Source organism: Diabrotica undecimpunctata, chromosome 5 (assembly GCF_040954645.1).
Source record: "Diabrotica undecimpunctata isolate CICGRU chromosome 5, icDiaUnde3, whole genome shotgun sequence".
Lineage (NCBI taxonomy): Eukaryota > Metazoa > Arthropoda > Insecta > Coleoptera > Chrysomelidae > Diabrotica > Diabrotica undecimpunctata.
The window spans coordinates 140,700,226-140,727,415 of record NC_092807.1 but is presented as its reverse complement, the minus strand read 5'-3'; the positions used below and the strand labels follow the sequence as shown (position 1 = coordinate 140,727,415).

The 27,190-nt window shown below is 33.1% G+C and overlaps 1 protein-coding gene across 1 annotated transcript in view; it reads right to left on the bottom strand.

The window, feature by feature from the left end:
- Nucleotides 1-27,190, bottom strand: part of LOC140441886 (arylsulfatase J-like) — a 54,272-nt gene that overhangs the window by 16,707 nt on the left and 10,375 nt on the right. The window contains exons 2-6 of the mRNA XM_072532863.1: nucleotides 18,698-18,857; nucleotides 14,239-14,315; nucleotides 13,998-14,144; nucleotides 1,226-1,487; nucleotides 191-546 (exon numbers count right to left, since the gene is read on the bottom strand). Of these exons, the coding sequence (XP_072388964.1) occupies nucleotides 191-546; nucleotides 1,226-1,487; nucleotides 13,998-14,144; nucleotides 14,239-14,315; nucleotides 18,698-18,857 (1,002 nt within the window). The remainder of the gene's footprint in view (nucleotides 1-190; nucleotides 547-1,225; nucleotides 1,488-13,997; nucleotides 14,145-14,238; nucleotides 14,316-18,697; nucleotides 18,858-27,190) is intronic.

Sequence of the window (27,190 nt, the reverse complement as noted above, 5' to 3'; positions counted from 1 at the left end):
CTTGAAATGCCACAAGAAGATACTCTCAAAACAACACGAAACAGCGGTAGTAAGAAGAGTTAACATAAATAAAAAATAAAATAATAAATTGTGATTGGAAAAATAGCCATAAGCAAAGATAGCTATCGTTAACCATTTACACTAAACATTTTTTTTTCCGAAAAAACAAAAATAATCAAATTATATTTACCAAGCTTGACCACTGATCTATTCCATCTAAATCCTGATCCAAAATACCAATATCTCCTCCAGCAGCAGAAAATAATGTTGGCAACCAGTCAGTTACATGTATTAGATCAGTTGATACTCTCGCTGATTGTACTAATAGGGGACTGTAAACGAAGCCAACACTACGGATACCTCCTTCAAACAACGTATTTTTTACTCCTCTAAGGGGGGCATTGCTACCCCAATTTCGAAATGTTGGAGCTACAGTTGCGGCTCCATTATCACTTATGAAGACTACAATTGTGTTTGCCATTATATTTTTATTATCTAAAGCTTCTACTATAGCTCCTACACTGTCGTCTAACTTTGAGACCATCGCTAAAAATATAATAATCAGTTAATATTAATTATGTTCCCAAAATATATAACTTTTGTAAATTTTTTTATTTAGACTCAGACAAGGGGATGCCCTGGCTTTAATTCTATTTAACATTGCCTTGAAAAAGGCAGTTAGAGACACACGAATTAGAGACGGCGGTACTATTTACAATAGATCGATAGAAATCTTAGCATACGCTGATGACATTGACATAATGTCATCAGTGTAATAAGGCGCAGCAAGCGAGATGTTGAGCAATATTTCCTAGAATTGGAAACTGCGGCGAAACAGCTCGGTCTAGTCATCAACGAAGACAAAACCAAGTACATGCTGGGTACTAAGGATCCTATAGCAAATGAGGAACGGGAAACAGCAATCAACCCTGGGTGCGTCCAAGGCCCTTGAACCTGTATGAGTGTTTGAACAGGTAGTGATGAAATTTGTAGTTTATGAAATTGTTTTATGTCGTCGCATTTCAGCGTTTAGAAAATATTTCGATAGAAATAAATAGGAATTTATAAAATAAATTCTTTATCTGAACGTTTAGGTTTTCAGATTTAACTCATTTATTACTGACTTTACAGTCACTAAAAAGTTATTTTTGTATCTTGTTCAATATTGGACAAGGTTAAAGAAAATATTTTAGCAGATATTTGACTATATAAGATTTCAACTTACCTGCATAAGTCCGTCTATTGGAATCTACAATATGACTAAATTTGTTGATAGTCTCTTGAGGTGCTTCGAGGAGCTTTCCATCATTACCAGCGTGCACGGCCAAATGTGCCAACATAATAAAGAATGGCTTGGAACTGTCCTGTTCCATAATAGTCTTTACTGTATAATCTGTGAACAGATCAGTGGCATATTTTCCACTTTCTTCGTGTGCTGATTTTCCATCTTTTCTTAAATCAAAGCCTGTGTACTCCTTGTTATCGAACTACAAATTCTATTAATTTATACAAAATAATTACGAATTAATTAATTTTTAAAACGATAGCAAACATCCATAACAAAAATAAAAGTTTATTAAAAAGTGGATTTAATTCACAACTCCCAATTTAGACAAGGGCGGATCTGTTTTGAGGTGGAGGTTGCATTCTGATTTTTGCATAAAAAGTTGTGTAATATTTGACAATAATAATTAACTTTCCCTCCCCCTAAAATAGGTAGGAAATAGTAATAAAAAAATGGTCGCCTTTTTTTTTCTTGCTAATAACTTTAAAACGATTCGTTTGGTAGCAAAGTCGTAATAAAATAAATTAGCGATAATTAGGTTTTCTATAAGATGAGACTGGCCAGTGCCCGATTAAGGGGGGGGCTATGTGACTATTAGCCCCCGGCGGTAAATTTACGTTACGACGGGACGGTACGTCGCTCCCGTCACGTTTTAATTCTATATGTGGATATTTCAAATTTGTGGGGTTGATTTTCTGAAATAGGATGGTAATAAAACTTCATCTCGTCACCGATAAGATCCGTGCCTGCGGTAGCAGGTCGCACAAAAACACGTTTCATGTTTCCGGGAAATCGGCCAGCACCACTACGCCTGGCGGTAGCGTGTCCGGCTCCAACACGCCATGTGGTCAGTCGTCAGTCGTATTTTCGAGAGTAGTCTCAAATTTTACTTATTTATTAGTGAAGTGTTTTCGAAACGTTTATAAAAAAAATGAGGGAAAAGGAAGGAGGTGCATTTTGGAAACGACAAAAGCTAGAAAAACAACAAAAATTAAATGCACTATTAAAAGAATCCCAAGATTCAGCTTTTTTACCAAATCCAGGCAAGGTAGTATACCAAGGAGCACTTCTTTTCAAGACGAACCAATTGCAACAGTTTCAGATGTTTTAGAAGGTAGGTTTATTTGATTATTTTAGTTACTTTTTTAATAAAATAAAATTTGCAGCAGGATCTTCATTACGTTGAGATGAATCATTTACAGCAAATTCAGACCCACTTTGTGATATCGAGTTATATCCTGAAAAGAGTTCTCCTGAACGTCAAATTCTAGTCGAAAGTGGTGTTAATCGAGTTGATTTACAAGATCCAAAATTCTGGCCAAGAAATTGTGTAGATGAAGTGCTGAAAGCATTCAAAACACAAGATCTTAATTCTTTAGACTTTGAATCTTCAAAAAGAAAAATAGTAAAACAAAACAGGTATTGCACTAAATCACTATTCTATATAGTTTTAAAGAATGGTAAAAAAATCGGCGTGACTGGTTAGTTTATTCCAAAAGCACAGGCTCTTTATTTTGCTTATATTGTCGACTCTTTTCAAGCGAAAATTGCACTTTTTCCTTTTTTACTGGATTTGACCACTGGAAAAAGAGCTAAAGAAAAATATGACAGTCATGAAAGGTCAGTCGTTCATTTAGAATATATTAAAAATTTAAGAAATTCATTGAGTATGAGAAAGATCGATGATTCTCTGCGGCAACAGATTGAACATGAGACCACATATTGGCGAAACATATTACAAAGAGTCGTTAGTGTCATAAAATTCTTAGCTAGTAGGGGACTACCTTTTAGAGGATGCGACGAAAAATTTGGTTCTACTAGCAATGGCAACTACCTTGGATTACTAGAGTTGTTGGCGGAATATGATCTTTTTTTAAAAGAACATATTGAAAAATATGTTTTAAAAAGGCTGTGGTTCACGCCAACACAAGTATCTTATTTATTAAAAACGATTTGTTTTGAATTTTTGCAAGTGCTTTCGGACCACATATTAGAATAAATTGTAAAACAAATTCATTGTGGCAAATATTATTCAATTAGTGTTGACTCTACGCCTGATATAACACGTACAGATCAACTGACATGCATTATTAGGTATTGCTCGGACACCGGAACACCTGTCGAGAGGTTCATAAAGTATTTAGACAACACTGGCCACAAAGTTGAAGATATGGAAGCCAGCATTGTAAAAATTTTGTCCAACCTGAATATAAATATCGATGAATGCAGGGGACCATCGCATGACAATGCGAATAACATGTCTGGCATTTATAGCGGTCTCCAAGCCCGAATAAAATCTAGGAATAATTTGGCAAAATACGTACCATGTGCAGCCCATTCCCTAAATTTTATTGTGCAACATGCAGCAGAATTCACTATGGATAGTACTTCTTTTTTTTAGTCGCTGAAGAAATTTATGTTTTTTTCTCAGCTTCAACTTACAGATGGAACGACTCACTGATCTATTGAAAAATTGTGGCCATACAACATTTGTTCCAAAAAGAGTTAATGTGACTCGATAGTCAGGACGATTTAATGCATTAAAAGCTCTTAATTTATGCTATCATGATAGCATACTTACTCTATTTTTTTGGTATTTGGTATTTTTTGGTATTTTGGTATTTGGTATTTTGGTTTTTGGTATTTTGAATTTGGTATTTATGCTGCCTTTTGGTTCGAAGTACTGGAAAGAATTGACCAAGCGACTTACATACATGTTTGTCTTTGTATAGCTCATTACAACAACATTTTTACGAGTCTCTTCGTGATAAATGTAATTTATTTGAACAAAAGGGACAGCTCTTATCACAACAAACGGAATACAGCAAAGAAATTAGAAGTCGCAAAAGAAAATTACAGTTTGACGAAGCAGATACAGAAGAGATCCTTACACCGCAAAATAAGATTAGAACCCAAGTGCTGTATAAAACAATTGATTATTTACCAAATAATATGAAATCTAGAGGAAAAGCTTATGAAGATCTTGCAATCACTTTCTCATTTTTATTTTCTCTGCCTTTTTCAGAGGATAACGTGATTTCAGACAAAGCGTCGGTATTAGTGAATATTTATTCGAATGACACTAGCAAGTGAGTGTATTGAATTAAAACATTTTATAATGTCACTACTAGGCTAAGTTGAGTATAAAAATCCAACAACTCACAGTGCTACTTTTGTGATGGAGCTTGTGCATAAAAATAATATAATTGCAACCTTCCCAAACGTAGATTTAGCACTAAGAATCTTCTTATCGTTGATGGTTACTAACGCAACTGGTGAAAGATCATTTTCCACTTTAAAACGTGGTCAAAAATTATTGGAAAAATACGATGACGGAAGAAAAATTAAATTCTTTCGCTGTTTTAAATATTAATAATGATCTCCTTAAAAAATTAGATTTTAATAAAATCATCGACCTGTTAAGTAGGAAGTCCAGGAAAATTTGTTTGTAAATAATTATATTTATATATATAATTTACTTTATAAGTTGTGAGTTTGTATCTTTGTGGCTTTTTTGTATGTTTGTAATAAATTACCTACTAATATTAAAATAGTTTTAATGAATTGTTAACATAAGACCTACTGGAGAGTGACGGTATAGTATGACTTAGCCCCCGGCGGTACATGAACTAAATGGGGCATTGAGACTGGCTAAAAATGATTAAATTTATTACGCTGTGTGCAAAATAGCAATAAATACCAAATGTTTTTAACCACTAAGATTGCTGTTAGGACCATCATAATTCGTCTAGAAAATCTTTATAATATAATAAAATAGTTCACAAAATTTCATTAAAATCTTTACAATAGATTTCGTATAATAATTTTGCAATATATATTTTTTTTTAATTGAAATTCTTGAACAACAAAAACTAAACCATAAAGAAGTAGATATCTGCTTAAAATAACGATTTTTGGGTGTGAAGCATATAATCACAGTTTTTTTTGCATAAATCTCTTCAAAATATCACTGATGATAATTTCACTATGCGTGAGTTTGTAAAATGTGGGCTCAACTTTTTATTAAACAACATATGAAACAAATTCAACAAATTCAATATTTTTCCTCCTTTTTTTTTACCGCATCAACTCCTAGGGTTATTAGCAAGGTGGTATATCTTTATTATAGAAAAGTTACACTTAGTATATTATTAAAATTTACATAACAGTTTTGGAAAATACAAACATTTTATGTTATGTTACAGTTTGTTATACAGTTTACAATTTTTGATAAAATTTATTGTATTGCTGATGTCTTCTTTTAGAGTTTCTTTCAAATTGTGTTTTATTTTTGCTGTCGATCTTGCTGTTGAGTACACTGGACAGTCTATCATTATATGTTGCACTGAAAATGGTATTTGACAGGTGTGGCAAATCGGCTGAGGGTTCTTGGAGATGATGTATCCATGTGTAAATTTTGTATGACCTAGCCGCAGTCTATTAATAACTACTTGGTCATGTCTTTTAGCTGGGAGCGGTAGTAAAGCAGAAGTAATATCTGGTTTGATACTTTTTAATTTTGCTTGTGTTTGGTTCCATTTTACTTGCCAGGTTTTGTTCATGTAAGTTTTTATTAATGTTTTTTGGTCTGAAATTGGTATGTTTTGCATAATAGGAATTGTCATGTTATTGATAGTTTCTGTTGCTGCTTTATCAGCTGCTTCATTACCCTTTATCCCAACATGGGATGGTACCCATAAAAATGTTATGTTTTTACCACATGTTTGAACATTGTATAGCATGTCTTTTATTAATGCTAAATTGGCATGAGTAGGATACATCTGCTTGACATCATTTAAGGCACTTAGAGAATCTGATATAATAAGAAAGTTTGTATCAATGCTGGTACATTGGTTCAGTGCGTTGAAGATTGCATGCAGTTCTCCAGTATATATGCTACACTCCTTGGCTAGACGGGTAACAGAGGTGTTGTCTTCAAAAATAGCTGCAGTAGCTACACCATTACTGCTTTTAGAGGCATCAGTAAAAATTAGTTTGAAATCAGGGTATCTGGAGATGGTAGACCGGAATTGTTGTTGTATTTCAGAAGGATTGTGTGAATGTTTGTAAGGTAAAATCTACTTTTGGTATTTGAACTTTCCAGGGAGGAGACTGGCATCTGTTTGTAAAAGTGGCTCTCAATTGATGTATATTGAATTCAAATCGATTTATTCGTTCATTGAAAGGTAAGTTTCTAGGGCAATAATTTGAGTACAGATTTGGAGGGTTGCTCCTTATTAGGCTTGTTATAAACGGGTTTTTCTTTGCACTGAGATATTTAGTAGCAAACAACATTGAAAAATATTGTCTTCTGAGAGTTAATGGCGGTTCTCCTGCTAGGACTTGAAGGCTGCTAATTGGCGTGGTTCTGAAAGCTCCGAAAACTATGCGTAATGCTGTAGATTGGATGATGTCCAGTTATATATGTCCAGATATACATCCATAATCTAGTTTTTTCCTCCTTTTTCGCATATATGTCATAAACTATTAGATTTAGAATAATTTTGTATAAAAGTTTTATAATTGAATTCTACAATGCTAGTTTCAAATCTTAAAAATTAGTATTATTATTGAAAAAATACTAAAAAACACAAAATAAAACAGTTACAAAAAGGGTTTGTTTTGTGAGTTTATTTTCCATACTAAAATCAAACTAACTTTTTTTAAATCAACAATTTTGAATATTATGCAGGTCAAAAACTAAAACTTCTAAATACTCAAGAAGAGTAATCAAGATTGTAAACCCATTTTGGAAAATTTAAATTCGTCGAGAGCTTAGGAATTTTTTTAAAAAATTTTAGGGTTATAAACAATTTGAATAACAAAAAGTACGTCAAAAGAGTCTTCAAAAAATATATATAAGATGATCGGTTTAGTAGTTCCGCAGTAATGATCGGTCAAAGTTTCCTGCGATTTACGATAAAAATATAAGGTTTAAAAAACTGTTTTTAAATAAAAACCTTTACTTAAAATACTAATTGGGTACAAGTTAGCTACAGATCCTTACAAATTGGTTAAGATGTAATTTAAAAATAGTCCGTCCGTCAAAAATTTGGCTAGAGACCGGCCGCTGCGGCTGATTTGAAATTGATTTTAGGCGTTTAAATCGCGTTGGCTTTTGTGAATACTTTTAGGCGCTCGGTATGATGTTTTGCAGTGCTCGAAATCGTATTTAGGATGACTCCAAAAATCCAAACGGTTGTAGTAACCTTGCGGTATACCGGAATATACAAAATATACATACATATACACTTATTATAATTTTTTATAATATATTTTGTTATAACAACTCTGGAACGACTGGAACGATTTGGTTAATTTTCATTGTAAATTATTTATACGAAATAAAATAAATTAAATTACTTACTTACTTACTTAGTCCTAAGCCTTTCTACCGTTAGGTGTAAGGCTGGTGGGGTTAAGATTTGCACTGTTGTCTCCATGCTATCCGGTCTTGTGTTAGATTTCGTGCACTTTCCCATGTCAATCGTTTCTTCTTAACTCCTTTTCTGATTTCGTCTACCCACCTAACTCTTGGTCTTCCTTGTTTATTTTTTCCTTGCATTCTCGTTTCAAACACTCGTTTTGTTAATCTTTCATTCGACATTCTACACACGTGCCCGAACCATCTTAGTTGCCCCTCTACTATTTTTTCGTTTATTGGTTCTAGTTTTAGGTTTTGTCTGATTGTTTCGTTTCGTATTTTGTCTGTCCTCTTTCTGTTTGCTATTTTCCTCAGGAACCTCATTTCCATAGCATTGACTCGAGATTTTTGTCTCCCAGTCAATGTCCATGACTCGCTATTACATATGATTGTAGGTCTAACTACTGATTTAACTGCTGCCGTTTTTACCTTCTCCGGTATTTCTTTTTTCCCCAAAAATGTTGTTTTCATAGTGTTAAATAAGCTTCCTGTTCGTCCCATTATTCTTACTGATTCAATTATTGCTCCTAGGTATTTAAAATGTTCCACTTGTTCTAGTTGTTTTCCGTTTAATTGTATTGCGTGTGTCTTTCTCTTATTTGAAATTATCATTGTTTTTGTTTTCTCTGTATTTATTTTCATATTTATGTTTGACAGTTCTTCTTCTAGGATTTCAAGGTTGTTCTGTAGGTCTTCTCTGCTTTCTGCTATCAAAACCATGTCGTCTGCAAATAGAAGCTCTGATAGTTGAGTCTGTTTCATTTGCCAGTATCCTAATGTTAGTTTTCTCATTCTTCTCTTGGCTTTCTTTATTGCTTCATCCAGTACCACTGAGAACAGCAGTGGGCTCAACACGCATCCCTGTTTGACGCCTTGACTTGTAGTAAATTCTTCGGATTCCTCGTTGTTGGTTCTCACCGTATTTGTATTATTATTGTACATATCCTTTATAACATCAATTGTTATCCTGTCAACTCCTCTTTCCTTTAATGTCCTCCATACGTCCTTTCTTTATATTCTGTCAAGTCTTCCTTCCCGTCCTTTTCCAGATCAATAAAGCATTTATGTATTTCTCTATTTTTATTGATTATTTTCTCACTTATTTGTCTTATTGTGAATATGTGGTCTTGCGTGCTTCTGTCCTTCCTGAATCCACATTGTGTATCTTCCATAGTTGGTTCTATTTGGGTTTTTATTCTTGTTTCTATTATTCTTGCGAATACCTTCCCAGGAATACTTAATATAGTAATACCTCGGTAATTATTACAGTTTCTCTTGTCGCCCTTTTTGTGTATTGGTAGTGTATAGTGCCCTTCCAGTCCTGTGGTATTTCTGCTCTTTTTATGATATCATTCATTAGTTCTTTCATGCTGTCCACTCCCTCTATTCCCATGAATTTTATCATTTCCGGGGTGATATCATCCTTGCCTGGTGCTTTGCCTAATTTAACTCTTTCAATTGCCTTTTCTAATTCCTCTGTTGTTATAGGTTCTACTTTTTGTTCTTCATTAATTTCTTGTATCTCCACTATGTTGTCTACGTCTGTATGAGTTAGCTCTTTGAAATGTTCTCTCCATCTTTCCATTATTTGGTTTTCTTCTGTTATTACCTTTCCATTCTTGTCTTTTATATTCGGCATCATGTGTTCTTTCTTTTGTCTGAGCTGTTTTAATGTGCCATAGAAGAGTTTTTGGTTTTCTCTATAATTATTTGTCATTTTTAGTCCAAACTTTTCCCATGACCTTTCTTTTTCTGCTTTCACAGCTATTTTAACCTCTTTTCTTTTTTCTTTATATGCCTCATAATCTTCAGGGCGCTTTGTACTTAGATATCTCTTCCATTTTTCTTTTTTGTTCTTTACTTTCCTTCGTATTTCGTACGTCCACCATTCAGTTCTCCTCATGCTATTATTTGCTATTTTGTCTTCCCGCAAGTTAGCTCAGCAGCTATGATTAAGCTGGTCTTGAGATTTTCCCACTTTTCTTCTATACTTGCAGTTTTTGCCCTACCTTTCAAAATATTGTCTAATTTTTCTTGAAATATCTTCTTATATCTTTCTTTGTTTAATTTTTAGCTTTTTACTTTTTCATTTACTACCTTTCTCCTCTTTTCTTCATTTTCTTTTGCTGTTCTCATTCTCATTATTACTAGATGATGATCACTGCCAATCTCTGAGCCTCTTTTGACTTTCGTGTCTTGTACTCTTTTCCATTTGTTGCTACTTACCAAAAAGTAAGCCATGATTGATTTTTCATTTCTACTTTCTTGTACTCTCGTGTATTTGTGTACTTTTTTATGTTTAAATTTTGTATTTGTTATAATAAGTTTATTCTCCATACATATTTCTATTATTCTTTCACCATTTTTGTTTAGTATTTTTTCTCCTTCTTTTCCCATGCATTCCTCAATTCCATTGTTATTATTTCCGACTCTACCGTTTAGATCTCCCATTACAATTATATTTTCTTCCCCATTGTCAATTTGCATTTGGAGCTCCTCGAAAAATTTATCCTTCTCTTCCTTTTTTGCATCTTGATTTACTTCGTAGGCTGTTATTATTTTCCATATTTCCTCGTCTATCAGTTTCATTTTCAGCGATAATATTCTCTGGTTAACATATGTTTCTTCTATAACGTATTGTAGTCTATTCGGTGCAATTATTATCCCTACGCCTTCTTTTGCTCTCTCCTTTGCATCAGCTCCTACCCAAAATAACCAATATCCTTTGTGTATCTTCTTAAAACCTCTTCCTTTCATTTTCGTTTCCGTTATTCCTAATATTTCTATTTTTTTTGTCTGATCATTTCTTCTACAAGTTCTACCTCTTCTCCATTGATGCTTCTTACGTTCCATGTTCCCATTTTTATCTCTCCTTTTTTCTGCGGTATATCTTTCATCTTCTTTCTATTCTCATCCTTGTTTACCTTTGCATCGTGCTTTTTCCTATCGTTATTCCTATTCGTCGCCCTGGTCGTCATTGTCAGATCCTTTCAGATTCAGACTTAATTGCGACAGCCGAACTTGCCTGAATTTTTGACGGACGGACTACTTTCAATTGACATTTTAACCAACTTTTAGTAACGTGTTGCTAATATAAATTCGTACCCAATTAGTGTTTGTACAGTAAAGGTTTTAATTAAAAAAAAACAGATCTTAGGACCTTATACTTTTATTATAAATCGCAGTCAAATTTTACTATTTACAACTCCAGAACTAATAAACCGATTACCTTTTTGAAAATTTTAACAATCAGATCAACAATTGATAAAGTTATTCAAATTTTTTATGCTCTCAAAAGAGAATGCTCTTTTATATGTAAAAAGTTTCAAGAATCTAAAAGTTTTAGTTTTTATCCTACATACTTTTGAAAATTATTAATTCAAAAAAAAAGATTGCAAAATTATTTTGCAAAACCTATTAAATCGATTTTAATGAAATTTTGTATGATGATTAAACATATTAAAGAGTTTTCTTTCTCGGAATATGAAGGTCCTAAGTTTGAGTTTAGTCTAAAAAATAAACTCACAAAGAAACCCTTTTTTACTGTGTTTTTTGTGTTCTTTAGTATTTTTTAAATAATAATAATAATTTTTAAAATTTAAAACTAGCATTGACTGATGATAAAGTTAATTACAAAACTTTTATGTTTTATACAAATTTTTTCTAAAACTAATAATTCTTGAGATATATGCGAAAAAATGGGGAAACATATCGATTTTTTTTATTTTTTTTTTATATTTTGTTTAATAAAAAGTTAAGCCCACATTTTACAACTCACGCATAGTGAAATTATCATTCATAGTGATATTTTGAAGCGATTTATATAAAAACTCCGAATATATGCTTCACACCCAACTCAAAACAGATACCATCTGAACTATTTATAGAATTGAAACCGGATTATTTGGGCGGCCTCAGCAATTTTTTAAAATTGCAAACAAGTTTTTAGCTTATAAAAAAATAGAATATCTCGATAACTATTAGTTTAAATTAAATTCGCAAAATGCGTTAGAAAATACTTGACAAGACGTTTCTTTTAAAAGAAAAAAAGTTAAATTACGAGTAGTGGTTCCTGAGATACAACTGGTCATTCCGGTATTTGCGACAAAATTAGAAACAATACGATGGTAATCTTTAAACCATTACCGTTCTCTTTTAGGAGCTCATTATCGATTAAAAATTTCATATTTTCGAGATATTCATTAATGGATTTATATAAGATAAGTTTAAAATTTTATTTTTTTATCAAATTCGAGACGTACGAAATACCTCTTATGATACTTGGTTTCATAGATTTTTTATAATAAACACTACAGGAAACTTTGTGAAAATTAATACCACCCTAATCAAGGAAAAAATATTTTCAAATAAGAATACCACTTTAAGCGTCAGCGTTGCTGAAGCGGACATAAAAACAATATAGGCACAATTAAAATTTTTTTAGTTTCCACTTTTTTTTTAATTTAATATGTGTATAATATCGTTACAGGGTGTTTCATAAAAAGGTAACCCCGTCTCTAGGGTAGGTAAAAAACTGAAAAATAATTGGGGTTTGCTTAGTAATAAATTTTTGTAACGCCATCCATTTTCAAGATACAGGGCGTTGAAGAAAAAAAAATTTTGCGCATTTTTTAAGATTTTGCCGAAACTACTGGCAACATTGTAATGAAATTTTATACGAATATGTTTTGGAAGCTGATACATCCCATAAATTTGTTTTTATATCTGATTCTCATAGAGATCGCTAGTTACACGGATCGTACTAAGTATTAGTCAATATAACTTTTTTAAGAGTATAATTATTAATCAAAATTTCAAGTAAACTTAAATATCATTCAATTTTACACGAAAAAGGTACTCTTGGTAAAACTCGATACTGTGTACCGTTTTCGGAATATTTTGATTTGAAAATTATGAAGTATTAATTGATGCTGGTAGTAATGACAAAGTTCTAATAGGTATACCTCTATTTTCTCCAAGTGTGCCATGGAAATCTGACATTTATTGATTGTTGTGACGATAAATCAACAATAATTAGAGTTTTGAAACCTTGTTATTTGTAAAATCAAATTAAAATGTACTCAAATGTTGAATACACTGACATGTTATTAACCTTAGGCGAATGTTTAGGATGTTCTATTGCAGCTGTGACACGTTATGCAGAAAAGTTTCCTAGAAGAAACTTACCAAGTAAAAAAACATTTAGAACCGTTGAACGACGTTGTCGAGAAACTGGGAATGTGAGACCAAATAAAATAAATTCTGGTAGACCAAGAACAACAAGAACAATTAATAAAGAAAATAGTATTTTAAATTTACTTGATCAAGATCCAACAGTTAGCGTAAGGAATATAGCAAGACAAACAAATACTTCTTCAAGTACTTGGAGGATACTGAAAGAACAGCAATTACATCCTTATCATTACAGACAAGGCCAAGAGCTATTGCCAGATGATTTACCGGTTAGAGTGGATTTTTGTGAAACATTGCAACAAAGGACAGCCCACAATCCAAATTTTTTTAAATGCATTCTTTTTACGGACGATGCCACCATTACGCGACAAGGTATGTTTAACTCCCATAATGCACACTACTGGTGTGATGAGAATCTACGAGTCAAAAGGGTATCACATTACCAACACTCATTTAAAGTTAATGTTTGTGCAGCAACTTTAGGTAACAAATTAATAGGTTATCATATTCTACCTGGAAATTTAAATGGTGATATGTATCTTGATTTTTTAAACAATTCCTTATTCGAGATATTAGAAGATTTAACGCTAAACGAGCGAAGATCTTTATTTTTTATGCACGAAAATATTCCGAAAACGGTACACAGTATCGAGTTTTACCAAGAGTACCTTTTTCGTGTAAAATTGAATGATGTTTAAGTTTACTTGAAATTTTGATTAATAATTATACTCTTATAACTATTATTATTTTGATTATTATTTTGATTATACTTTTTTAAAAGTTATATTGACTAATACTTAGTACGATCCTTGTAACTAGCACCCTCTATGAGAATCAGATATAAAAACAAATTCATGTGATGTATCAGCTTCCAAAACATATTCCTATAAAATTTCATTACAATGTTGCCAGTAGTTTCGGCAAAATCGTAAAAAATGCGTAAAATTTTTTTTCTTCAACGCCTTGTATCTTGAAAACCGATGGCGTTACAAAAATTTTTTACTAAGCAAACCCCAATTATTTTTTAGTTTTTTACCTACCCTAGAGACGGGGTTACCTTTTTTGAAACACCCCTACTATTAAAAATATAGTTACCTTATATGTGGTTAAATAATCATAATAACTAGTGAAGCTATTATAAAAGCCAAAATGATGGTCGAACCCCTTAAACTGGGGTGTATCGTTCCATTTTGAGTACCCTAAATGCCATTTTCCAACTAAATAAGTGGCATATCCCAGTTCCTAAAACAGGATGATTTATTTAACATATTCAACAATTAAATTTAGAAAAGGTCAACTACAGAAAGTTGATACCTTTTCTACTGAATTTTCTTACCTTAAAATATTCTGGTAATAACTTTCCTTCTGGTAAAGATCGTTTGTCAGCAGGTAAAAATGAAGTACCTTGTAAACCTGTAACAGAAAAATGTGATTTTATTATCAAAGCCGGCATACCACAAGGGAGTGTATTAGGTCTGGTCCTGTACCTATTGTATACGTGTGACTTCCAGATCTAGAACAAAACAGTATTGACACCTTCGCGGATTATACAGCCATACAGGCGATAGCAGACACACATAATAAAAAGAGAATAAAATTAAATGAGACTAAATCTGCACAAATTAACTTTACAAATAAAAACAATATAAAATTTCCTAGTTAAAATATATGATACCCAAGTTTCTTATGCAACATTAGCAAAATACTTACCCATCATCATAGACGCGAGGTTGCGCTGAAAAGTCCATGTCAAAAAGATGTAACGAATTATTTGTGTCTACCACATAGGGTATTATTATGTTATTTATTTGGAGAAAATGGGTCGTGGATAAGTGAATGGCAAGGGGGTTGGATTGAGGCAACTAACAAAATGAAACCAAATGAGGGTACTTACATAAATATCATGAACAGATGGCCAAACACAACAAAAGAAGGTCCTCTAGCTATTTAAAATGGGACGCCGCTTCGAGGAAACTTCCTGCTGGATAAAGGAAAAAGACTCTTGCTTCCTAAAAACACAAGAAAAAGGGTCAGAATCTTTTTTAAAATAAATAGACAAAATGGTTTAGGGAAAAAATTAAACATTTATTAAGTCTCGCCACAAACAGTTACAAATATAGATAATAAAAATATTATATTAATAATATAATAAGGTAATCATATAATAATAATAATAAGATAAATACAAAAATAAGAGAGAGAAGCACTTACTATGTCCTATCCGTTTACAATACTGGGCTATAAATTGTAGCAGAAATAAATTATTACAAATGAAAAAATTATCTTTAAGTGAAATTATTCATAGGGGTTAACCATCTTTAAAAAACCAAAACAAATTAATGGCAAAAAATAAAACTAGCTGTCAGATGTCAATACTGAATTTTAAAACAAAACAAATAATATAACAGCTAGACCTAGACCACACCCTAGCATCTACAATTTTAATTATAACTATTTTTTAAATTGTTATGAAAGCAAATAAATATTAAAAATATTTATTCTTCCTTTAAAAATCAAACACAAAAATTACCTAGATTGCACTAAAACTTCTGGGGGTGGAAACTAGACCTACACTCTCTGCCACACGAACAAATTTATCTCCATACTACGAAAAGTATTTTGAAACGGCTTCTTAGGACAACAATTTAAGGTTGAAATTTGTATTTTTTAGGTATTTTTTAAATTTGTTGCAAACGCCGTTTTACAAATATCTCTTATGAGAGACGGCATACAACAAAAAAACAGTAATTACTCTTAGCTGAAGTGACACATTATTTTGAGTATAAATCACTTTTTTCAACAAATTAGCCGGTTTTTTTTTCGACTAAATTAAACACGTCTGTACTCAATCGTCAACATTTCAAACCATATTAACTGCACATAAAACTGCTACTATACAACCCCCCCATAAAAAAGGCGAAAAACACAAAACAATACGAATTAGAAGGAAAATTCGGACTCCAAACACGCCTTTAACAGCGGCCGGCCTTACCGAGACTGAGTAAATTCTTAAAAATCATTCGCTTAACTTGGTATAAACAAAACACTAAAGGGGAATATTTATTTGAAAAGCAGAATATTAAGCGGCTTCGATCAAAAGAAAATACCAAAGAAATACGCGTCTGTATATAAACACACTGTAAAATGGTTTATATCAACTCAGCGACGCAAAGAGGAATTGAAAAAATATTTTTGGGTGTTTTAACATATACCAAGGAAAAAGGAATTTCAATATATACCAAGGAATTTTAAAATGCTACAAAGAAAAGAGGGGTGCTTGATATTAGATATAAGATATCGTATTTTTAAAAATACGATTTCTATTTTCTATTTTCTAATTTTTAAAAATTCAATATTATCCATTCGTAATAAATTATCCATTTACAAGCAAGTACTAAAGCCAGTATGGGTATATCGGTGCCAACTCTGGGGCTGTACCAAAGCTCGTAATCTACATATTATCCAGAGATTTCAAAACAAAGTACAGAGGAACATTGTTGCTGCTCCTTGATATATCCGTAATATCAACCTTCACCAGGACTTGAGTGTGGAAACTGTGACCGAAGTAATCAAGAGAACAGCAGCAAATCACGAGCAGAGTGACTTGCTGCTGATCACTGACCTTTTTGACGATGCTTCTAGAGAAAATGCTCCAAATACTGCCTGTGACAACCAGTTAGACAGAGGTCCCAGTATACTGAATTCGAAAGTCAAAAAGGCAATATAGCAAGCCAAAAACAATAAAGCACCTGGACCAGATCAAATCCCTGTTGAGCTACTTAAACTTTTGGATGAGGAAAGCATTGCCTGCTTAACCACTTTCTTCAACAAAATTTACAACGAAGGAAAAATACCAGATGATTGGTTAGAGTCACTGTTTATAACATTACCAAAGAAAAGCAGGCCCACCAAATGCAGCAATTTTGGACTAATCGGTTTGATGAGTCACACACTGAAGATACTCTTACGAATTATACAAAACCGAGTATTCCTTCTATGCGAAAGTAGGATGGGTAATAAGCAATTTGGATTTAGAAACGGTCTAGGAACTAGAGAGGCACTATTCTGTATGCGCGTTCTATTACAAAAAAGTTGTGAATTCCGAAAGAATGTTTATGTTTGTTTCATCGACTTCGAGAAGGCGTTCGACAGAGTACAACACGATACACTTTTCGATTGCCTACGGGCAGCAGAACTTGACCACTATGATATAAGACTGCTGAAATACTTATATTACAATCAAGTAACCTCTATCCAAATTGAAGACAGTCCAGCTGAAAAAATATCCATCAAACGTGGAGTACGGCAGGGTTGTGTTTTGTCACCCACTCTTTTTAATCTGTACTCTGAAGAAATCTTTAAGGAGGCTTTGGATGATAGACAAGAGGGAGTAAGACTAGGTGGAGAAGTAATCAACAATATTAGATACGCTGACGATACAGCTATTCTTGCAGAAAATTTACAAGATCTCCAAACATTACTAAATCTAGTCAGTGAAGCAAGTTATCGGAGAGGCCTAAAAATCAACATTTCAAAGACAAAGTGGATGTCAGTTGGAAAGATCAATATAGATGAAGGTCTGATTTCTCTTAATGGAGAGGAGATCGAAAGGGTAAATCATTTCAAATAAATTGGCAGCTGGTTAAATGTAAATTGTGACTCTGATGAAGAGATAATAACCAGGATCGAAATATCACGTAAGGCTTTTATGGCCTAGAAACCAGTTTTATGCAACAGAAACCTGTCGATGAATATTCGTAAGAAGATCCTGAAATGTTATGTGTGGTCCATCCTATTGTATGGTTGTGAGACATGGACGTTAAAAACCACAATGCTAAACAAGTTAGAAGCATTCGAATTGTGGTGCTATAGACGAATCTAAAGATATCGTGGGTTTCGCACACTTCCAATGAAGATGTTCTTCAAATGATCAATTCAGAACGTCTGCTCATAAACACCATAAAGAGGAGAAAAACAGAATACTTTGGCCATATAATTAGAGGACCTAAATACCATCTACTTTGCCTTATAATACAAAGAAAAGTGGAAGGAAATAGATGGATTGGTCGAAAGAAACTTTCATGGCTGCGTAATATTAGACAATGATGTGGCTCCACAGTAGAAGAATTATTTCTAGCAGCAGCCGACAGAGAAAGGTTTCAGGAAATTGTAAACATGATGACGGCTAACGTCTGAATACGGACACGGCACCCAAAGAAGAAGAAGTTGATAGATAAAATAATCGTAAGCAATAGTAGTAAGTCCATTAAGTAAGCAATAGGGTAAGCCCTTAGATGAAGTATTTGCTGTTTATTAAGTTAGGTCAGAAAATAACTGATAATTGGTCATTTGTGACCAGATAGCAGTATTAATACACCGTACAGGTGTTATACAAAAAAATGTTTATTCGGATTAATCCCTATAAGAAAAGCTTTGGCATTTTAATGTGTTTTGTGTTGGCAATTACTTTTCTATGAGATATTTATAACCTCTTAAAAGACGTAAGTTTTTTGAACTTTGTAATTAATATAAAAAAAACTACTCTTTAAGTATTTTTCTTTATAGGAAGCTCTAAAGATGGCATGTCACAATATGCTGAAAGTACTGATCTGATTTTTAATAAATATTTAACACACTATCACGTTTTTGAAAACATACACCTGTTGCCAGTTTGCCCTATATTTTAGAAGTGTGTACAAGTTATGCAGTCTTTTCCAATAACATAAAAATATTCTTTTAACTAAATTCCAATTTTTTTTAAATATGTCCTAATTAGACGAAACGTCTTTATTTACCAAGTTTCATGGGATATTTTCCAGTTAGAAGTGCAGTTCTTGTAGGACTACTAGTTGAATGAACGTAATGGCTGTTGAGTATTATGCCGTTATAAGCTAAGGCGTCTATATTCGGCGTCGGAATTTGATTGCTTCCATGAAACCCAACGTCGTTCCAGCCCTGCAACAAATAATCATCGTAAAAGAAGAAAATAATGAAAAATAAAAGAAAAAAGGTGAGAAGAAAATTAAATGGTACATCTAAGTCACTGGGTATGTAGGTCAATTTTGAAATTATATTGAAATTTTTTAGAACTCTGATTAAAAAGCAGGCATTATTAACGTTTAATAATAAATTATTGAAGGTATTGAATCAACACACATTTTAAAAATACTAAATAATTGTTTACTTGTTAACTACATTGGTTTTCCGTTTCGTAGCTGTAGACTAATGTAGGGTGTATTTTAAAAATGACATAAATTCCTAATAGTTTACAAAATATCTTTTAATACTTTCGTAATACAAATTCAAAAAAGTTAAATCGAAATTGCATAACAAGCTGCCCCAAATTTGAATATTTTAAAATTTGGGGAGGGGGGTGTAAAAGTAATGTAAATTTAAAACTGCGACTGAATTCCGTCGTTGCATCAGCTCAATATCTCCGCCATTTTCAACGTGGAGTTAAAAAAACAGTGAATGATAAGGAAATCATAATTATCGATTTATTTTGTTTAGTAATAACTTAATTAGCAGCAAAAAATTAAAGAAAGAGATCAAAATTGTGTAAAATTCAGCTTTTTCGTATAATTTTTAGGGGTCAAATCTCTGACGACTGGACTATTTATAGTTATCAGTCTGTTAAAGTATGGTAATATTGTTGGAGTTAAATCAAGCTAATTTTCAAGAAATGTAACAATAGAACCAAATATGGAATCATCATCAGTAGCTCGACAACCCTTTCTGGGTCCTGGCTTGTTCTAGGATTTTCCGCCATTCTATTCTGTTCCTTGCTTTGTTTTTCCAGTTGGTAATCTTTAGTGTTTTCAGAGCTTGTTCCACTTGTTCCATGTATCTAAGTTTGGGTCTTTCCTTTGACCTTCTCCCTACTAGTGTTTGCCTCATTATAGGTTTTAGTGTTTCTGTCTCCAACATCCGTTTAACATGGCCCATCCAACGCAGACGTTCGATCTTTATGGATGTTATGACCTCGGGTTCATTGTTTGCTGTGTATAGTTCAAAATTATAACCAAATATAGAATAGTATCCTAATATGGAATACTTTTATTTCTCCGAAAATGAAAGTTTAAAACGCAATACACTACCATCTTTTATTTCACTGGCTCTCTTTAATATCGCACACACCTTTGTGTCAATTTTACAGGTATGTATTAAACGAGTATTATCAGTTATTATGCCTGAATACAGACTTGCTATACCATTGAGTATATCCATATTACGTTTATTTGTTCATTTTGTGACCTTCTGTAATTAAAATATTGAGACTTGAAAAAATATTTATACTAGTTTCAACTAGTCTCTCTCTTGTCGTTTCCTCATTACTGAGGATCGTGATTTCCTACAATGCGGGCTGTCAATTCTCTCCATCTCTTGCGATTTTGGACTGCTCTCATGGACTCGGAAAACGTCTCTCCAGTGGCTTTCTGTACTTGATCTGACCATCGGATAGGTGAGCGTCCTCTGCCTCTACGTCCTTCTACGTTTCCGCACACAATTAGTCTTTCTAAGTTGTCATTGTCTCTTCTCGCAATGTGGCCAAAAAACTTTAAAACATTTGCAAGACACTGAGAGGAGAGTCTGGTCTGAATGTTTAGCTCTTCGAGAATCGACTGATTGGATCTATGCTCCGTCCACGAGACGCGTAGCATTCGTCTCCAGCACCACATTTCGAATGCGTCAATCCTTTTCCTATCCTCTGATTTTATTGTCCATGTTTCGGCACCGTAACTGAAGATTGAAAAAATGAGTGTCCGTACCAGTCTCATTTTGAGTTTTTTGGATAAAGAGCGGTCCTTCCATATATTTGACAGTCGACTCATCGCGTTCTTGGCCATCCCTATTCTTCTGCGAATTTCCGTATGGGATGAGGCTGCATTGCTTAAGGAAGATCCTAGATACGTGAACTCGTCTACTTTCTCGAATTGATTTAGGGCGCCTGTTGTTTGGAGGATATTCGCGTGGTCCACAATCATGATTTTTGTTTTCTGATTATTAATCTTGAGCCCACACTTGTTGCTTTCGGTTTCTACTCTCTTTATCAGTCTCGACATCTCCTCTTCAGATGTTGCTATCAGTGTTGTATCGTCTGCGAATCTTAAGTTTGAGATCTTTTTTCCTGCAATGGAGATGCCGCCTCTCCATCCATCCAGTGCGTTCCTCATTATGTATTCTCCATATAAATTGAACAGGTCTGGAGATAGTATGCACCTTTGTCGTACACCTTTGCTGGTTTTGAAGGTATCAGATTGTTGGTTTTCAATTCTTATTTTAACTGAGTTATCTTCGTATAAGTTTTTAATTAATATTCAACTAGTATAAAAATCCAAATATGGACAGTTGTTGGTGCCTAATTATGGAATATTCCATAATTTTGTCTTTTTTTCACAAATTAGGTACTTGCTATTATTTCTTTTAAAAAAATTTGTGTTATGTTTGTTATTAGAATGTCAGTTTCACTATCGACCAAAACGAAAAACCTTTGATAAAGAAAAAATTACAGAAGCTATAAAGTTCATCTGGGAAAAGAAAATAGAATATTTGAAAGCAGTTCAGCATTTTCAAGTGCCTAGGACAACTTTATTTCGTTTGTGCCAAAAAGATGAACAGTCTCCAGAATAAGGCGACATACAATATTGGGCTCCAAACTCGAAGGTCAGCTGGTAGAATACATATTGATGATGAAGAGCAAATTTCACGGTTTGACAAGAACTGATCTTCGCCGTATGTTGTATATGCTAACAAAGAAAAACAGTTTGTAGAATCCCTTTAATCAAGTATGGCTAGGAAAAAGTGGTTGAAGTTATTTCTAAATCATCATAAAGAGAAACTTTCGATACGAAGAGCAACTGCTACCTACATCTTTTGCTAGAGAATTTGGATTTGATGAGAAAAAAGAGGATGCTTTTTTCAACCGTTTTGAAGATATTTAAACTAAAAATAACTATCCACCAAATCGTATTTACAACGTGGATGAATCTGGCCTTAGAGTAAAATATCACAAAACATCTGTCACAGAGGGAAACGCCCGATAGCTGCACTTACTTACTTACTTACTAAAAAATATGAGTACTTAGCTAATGAGAGGCGATCAGGTGGATTCAAATAAATATCTTCAAAGAATGGTTCAAGCACTGTATTCAACACACCAACCCGACTCCTGAATCGAAGGTTTTACTGATTCTAGATAGACACTATAGTAACATTCATAACATCGATATAATAGACATCGTTAGAAAAAAATCGTTTCTTTACCTCCATATAAAACCCGCAAACTGCAGCTGTTAGACAAGACTTTTATGGGGGCGTTAAAAATATACTACAGTGAGGAAATACGCATGTCGATTAGAAAAAATAATAAAACAGACCTCTAACTCCATATGATATCGCGGAGCTGTTTGGAAAATCCTATTTGAAAGTACAAACAGGCGAGATTGCAGCCAACTGTTTTAGGGTCACTGCATTATGGCCTTTAAATAAAGATGTGTAAACTTTACTAGATGCAATAAATAGTGAATGCATTCAAATGGGACTTGACATCAACACAGATAAGACCAAATTTATGATAGTATCAAGGAGTCCAATAAATAATGAACAACTAACTCTTGGTGGACAGCAAATAGAGAGAGTGACAAAATATAAATATCTGGGAGCTTACATCAACACAGAATTAGATCCAGACCAAGAGATCCGGGTACGAATAGAAATGGCAAGGGCAGCGTTCTTAAAATTCAAACAATTGTTCTGTGACAAAAATCTGAATATTGCGCTGAGACTGAGGTTTGTTGAATGTTACGTCTGGTCGCAACTATTGTACGGGGTAGAAACATGGACACTAAAAGCGCAAATAGTTAAAAAGATTGAAGCCTTTGAACTTTGGATATACCGGAGAATGTTGAGAATCCCATGGACTGCCATGGGAAGTGCTGAGAAGAATGGGTCGAGACAAAAAATTGTTGAGAACGATAAAAGTACGCAAGACTGCATACCTTGGACACATACTAAGAAATAATAAATATAGTCTTCTGCAGGTCATCATGCAGGGTAGAGTCGATGGCAAAAAGGGAATAGGTAGAAAGAGGAAGTCATGGCTGCGAAATATTCGAGACTGGACAAACATGACTGTAGACGAATTATTCCACGTTGCAAAAGATAGAGAAGCCTTTAAAAATGTGGTCGCCAACCTCCGTTAATGGGGATGGCATAGGAAGAAGAAGAAGAAGTGTACAGTGATGTGGACTTTATTTCTGCGCAAGATAATGCTATAAGAGATGGTTGTACAACCAACATCACTGCATTGGAATCAGGATCTGAACCTGCTCAAGCCCTGACACAAATACCTGTACCAAAAACAAGTACTAATGTACCACCTGAACCTGTATCTTCGACTTCAGAGATTAATCGGAACAGTCTACAGCAAAAAAATTAGCTAAGACAAAAAATAAATAAGAAACTGTAAAGAAAACAAAAGAACAAAGAAAAATAAGACTGATTCTAAAGAAAAAGACTTTGAGAAACAGGACGTTATCCAGTTTGACGCAGACAGTGAGCCTGATTAGTTGTTGGGCCAAGAATCTCCTGACACTGCTGATGCGGAATGTATGTTTTACCAAAGACTTTTTTCCACGAATAACAGTGAAGAAAACTGGATTGAGTGCATAATGTGTGTGCTCTGGGCTTTAGAGTTTGAACATGGATCTGTGACTTCTGTAAGTGAATTAACCTACTTCTATGATTTTTCACAATTTTCTTATTTAAATTTATTTGATTTCATATACATTTATGTCTATTTTTGTTATTGATATGTTTGTTTATGCTTGTATTCCATATATGGTTACCTATTTCATATTTGGTTACTAATTTCTGATTTTGTTTTTTGTGTTCGATTTTATTTTTTTAATTAAGATATTTGATAGAAGGCTGTTAATTACTACATAAAAATGTATGACTGATTTGTAATAACATTAAACTGTTTTCATTTTTAAGTTCTTTTTTTGTGTCCCCGAAACAAAATGGTATTTCATAATTGGTGACTTTCCTCTATATTATCTCTGCAGGAAGGGAGAGTTTTAATCATTAATTTGTTCTTCATCTTCATATTTTCTATATTCGGACACTATTACGTTTAGGTCTCTTAAGATTGTACCATACAATCTACTGATAGTGCTGATTGCTGGAATTCCCCTGTAATTTTCGTAAATTCTACTGAACTACAAAAATGTGCATTGCTAGAATTTTTTGAAAAAATTCATAGTTAATTTTAACACTCACTGTTTATGATTTACACACTGATCTACTCCTCCAAATTGATCACTTTAATTACTTATAAATTAATTACTTTTTATAATATTAAAAAATTAATAATAACACAAAGTTTTAATTGAGATTGTTTCTTCAGTGTTTTTTTTGGGAAACTTCGTAGAGGATTTGTCAATAAAGAACGTTACTTTAGAAGCCTTTAAAATAGACAAAAGCAACTATTCTAGATTTTTTCACGGTGATATATAAAAATAATAGCTTCTAACATATACGGGAAATACCCAATATATTTATTTAAATACCTAAATAAAATAATATTTTTGCGTTGGGAAGGCCATGACCCGTCTGCATGTCTAATTTATTCTGTAACCGGAGGTACTTTTTTTATTAATATGAGAAGGTACTTAATTACGGTACATAAGATAATAAAGAAACTGTAATTAGTACATTATATACGTTCAATTATTTTTCATTAAAAAGGCAATAAATACAATACGCGAATCAAGATCAACATGAACTACTTCTGCTATAAATCTGATCGTAGCAAACGCTAAATACCACTTAATTGTTGTTTTATTTGTTTCTTGAGTTGTTGAAAACTGTTTTATCTGCAACTTTATCTAAATTAAGGGCATTTAAAGCAATTTCAGTGTTGAGTCGCTACTACGATTTATTAATCGGCGGCGAACTTGACTTGCAAACAATATACTACGTTTTAATGATCCTTTTTTGTGTTGTGTTTTCTTGGTTGTAACAACGACCATTAAATCAACAAATGGTCGTCTCAAAGTAGGTGGAAACTTGATAATTATAGAGTAAGCCAGATTTTATTATATTATTATTCTAGTACATAAAATAAAAGTAAAAAAGGTTGAGTAATGAACAACCACACTCATACGTTGGCAGAAATATTCATGGACAATACTAAATGTAAAATTTACAATAATACATTATCAAAAAACCTCCTTTATTGGTACAGATACGTAAACAATTGTTATTGGTACAAATACTGGAAAGACAAGGACCGCGGTGGACTAATAAGTAATAGAAAAGATATTGTTTGGATGTAGGTGTTCTAAATAGATTATATGCAGAAAGCGACCACGAAATGGCAAGAGCAAAAGTATATATATATATATATATATATATATATATATATATATATATATATATATATATATATATATATATATATATATATATATATATATACATAACGAAATAGCATAATTCTTAAAAAAATATGTGAAATAGACAATCCCAGAAAATTTAGAAAATTATTAGAAAGAAATAAAAAGGACTCTGAACTGCGCTGATGATATCCCCATTGATAATCTAGGAAAGTGCCTAAAGCGGACCCCTAGGGACTATCATGTTTCGTCGACTACAACAGTAGGCGTTTATGACAGTGATCAAATGAGTTCTTATCACTCTGTATTACGAAGAACTTTAAAATGGTACAAGTAATAATAAACATGCACATTATACCACTATTATGTGTTCTGTTTGTTTTTTTATTTTTCAGAAAAGTTGCATTTGAGCTCCTTTTTGGTACCACTGTTGTTAATTTTTGGATTGTATTTAATAAACTGTCAACTACAAAATTAAGTATTACTGAATTTAGAAAACAATTGGTAGAAGAATTAACCTCAGCAGCACCTTCAGCGGCATCATGCACCTAATGAACAAACAATCGGGCAAGTCCCCAAAAGAGAATCCATACATTTGTAAAACCAGATGGGTCTGGCAGAAAAAATGAAAAAAATTGCACCAGTTGATATACAACATTTCGAATTACCCTATCTAGTAGAGAAGCCGACCGAAAAGTTTGCAGAGTACCGTACTTCTGACAAGATTGTCCAAACTCCCTAGGATTTTGCTTACCGTGTTTTAACATATTTCATTATTTATTATCGATATTATAATTTGCTTATTCTCTCTGCCTTTCCGTAATGAACCTCAGCGCCACCTATCCACAAAAACTACTAATAATTTTAATAATATATATATATATTATTATACGTCTGGTTTATTATAAAGAAATATTCATTAAATAAATATTTTTTATTTAATAAAGAAATAACGTTGTTTATAAAGAAATAAAGGCTTTGAAAAATTTATAAAATAATATGTATTGTCTTTAAATGATTTCAAAGGTATATATTCCAATATTATAGGCATCACTCTCCCCATCGCAGCCGCACTCTTCGCTGCCTTCTGTGCTACCACGCGTATATGCTCCCCCAATCCGCCATATTGGTATAGTGTCACTCCCAGATATTTGACGCTTTTCTTGGATGTTAGTTGTACCCCTGCACATTGGAGTTCGATCCCTTGTCTTTTCCGTTTACCCTTTAGAATAATGGCTTCGGTCTTCTACGCTGCGTGTTCTAGTCCGTGATCAGTCATCCAATCTTTCACGACGTTGCCCATATGTCTTACCCGAAATCGGAGATCTGGCTCGTCCCGCTCTACCATCAGCACAGCGAGATCATCTGCGAAGGGGGTTATACCTTCTCCATATTTGCAGTTCATGACCCCGTCATATGCCAAGGTCCATACCTTCGGACCCAAGACCGATCCCTGTGGGACTCCAACCGTTACGTCTAACCTAACATGTTTGTTTACATATTGTACCTACTGTAAAAAACTGTATCTACTAAAAAAATGGCTGACCAACGGACAAAGTTTTGCAATAAAATTTTTAGTGTTTCTATATAAAATTAAATAAATATTAGATATTTGAAATAATGAAAAAATTGATGATCATTTAATATAAATATTAAAATAAATGTTTTGACTGTAAATTAAAAATGGATGTTTTATGCATATATTAATCAAATATCATCAGGAGTGGCAAACACGAGACTTTAGTTGGGTAAGTTCACAAGGGATATCACGACAATTTCATCACGGCGGGTATTAACACAGAAAAAACAAACAAGGCGACTACCAAAAAGGCACTACACCTTATTTTCGTTATTAATCAACGTATAGTGACATACGTGATATCAAATGAC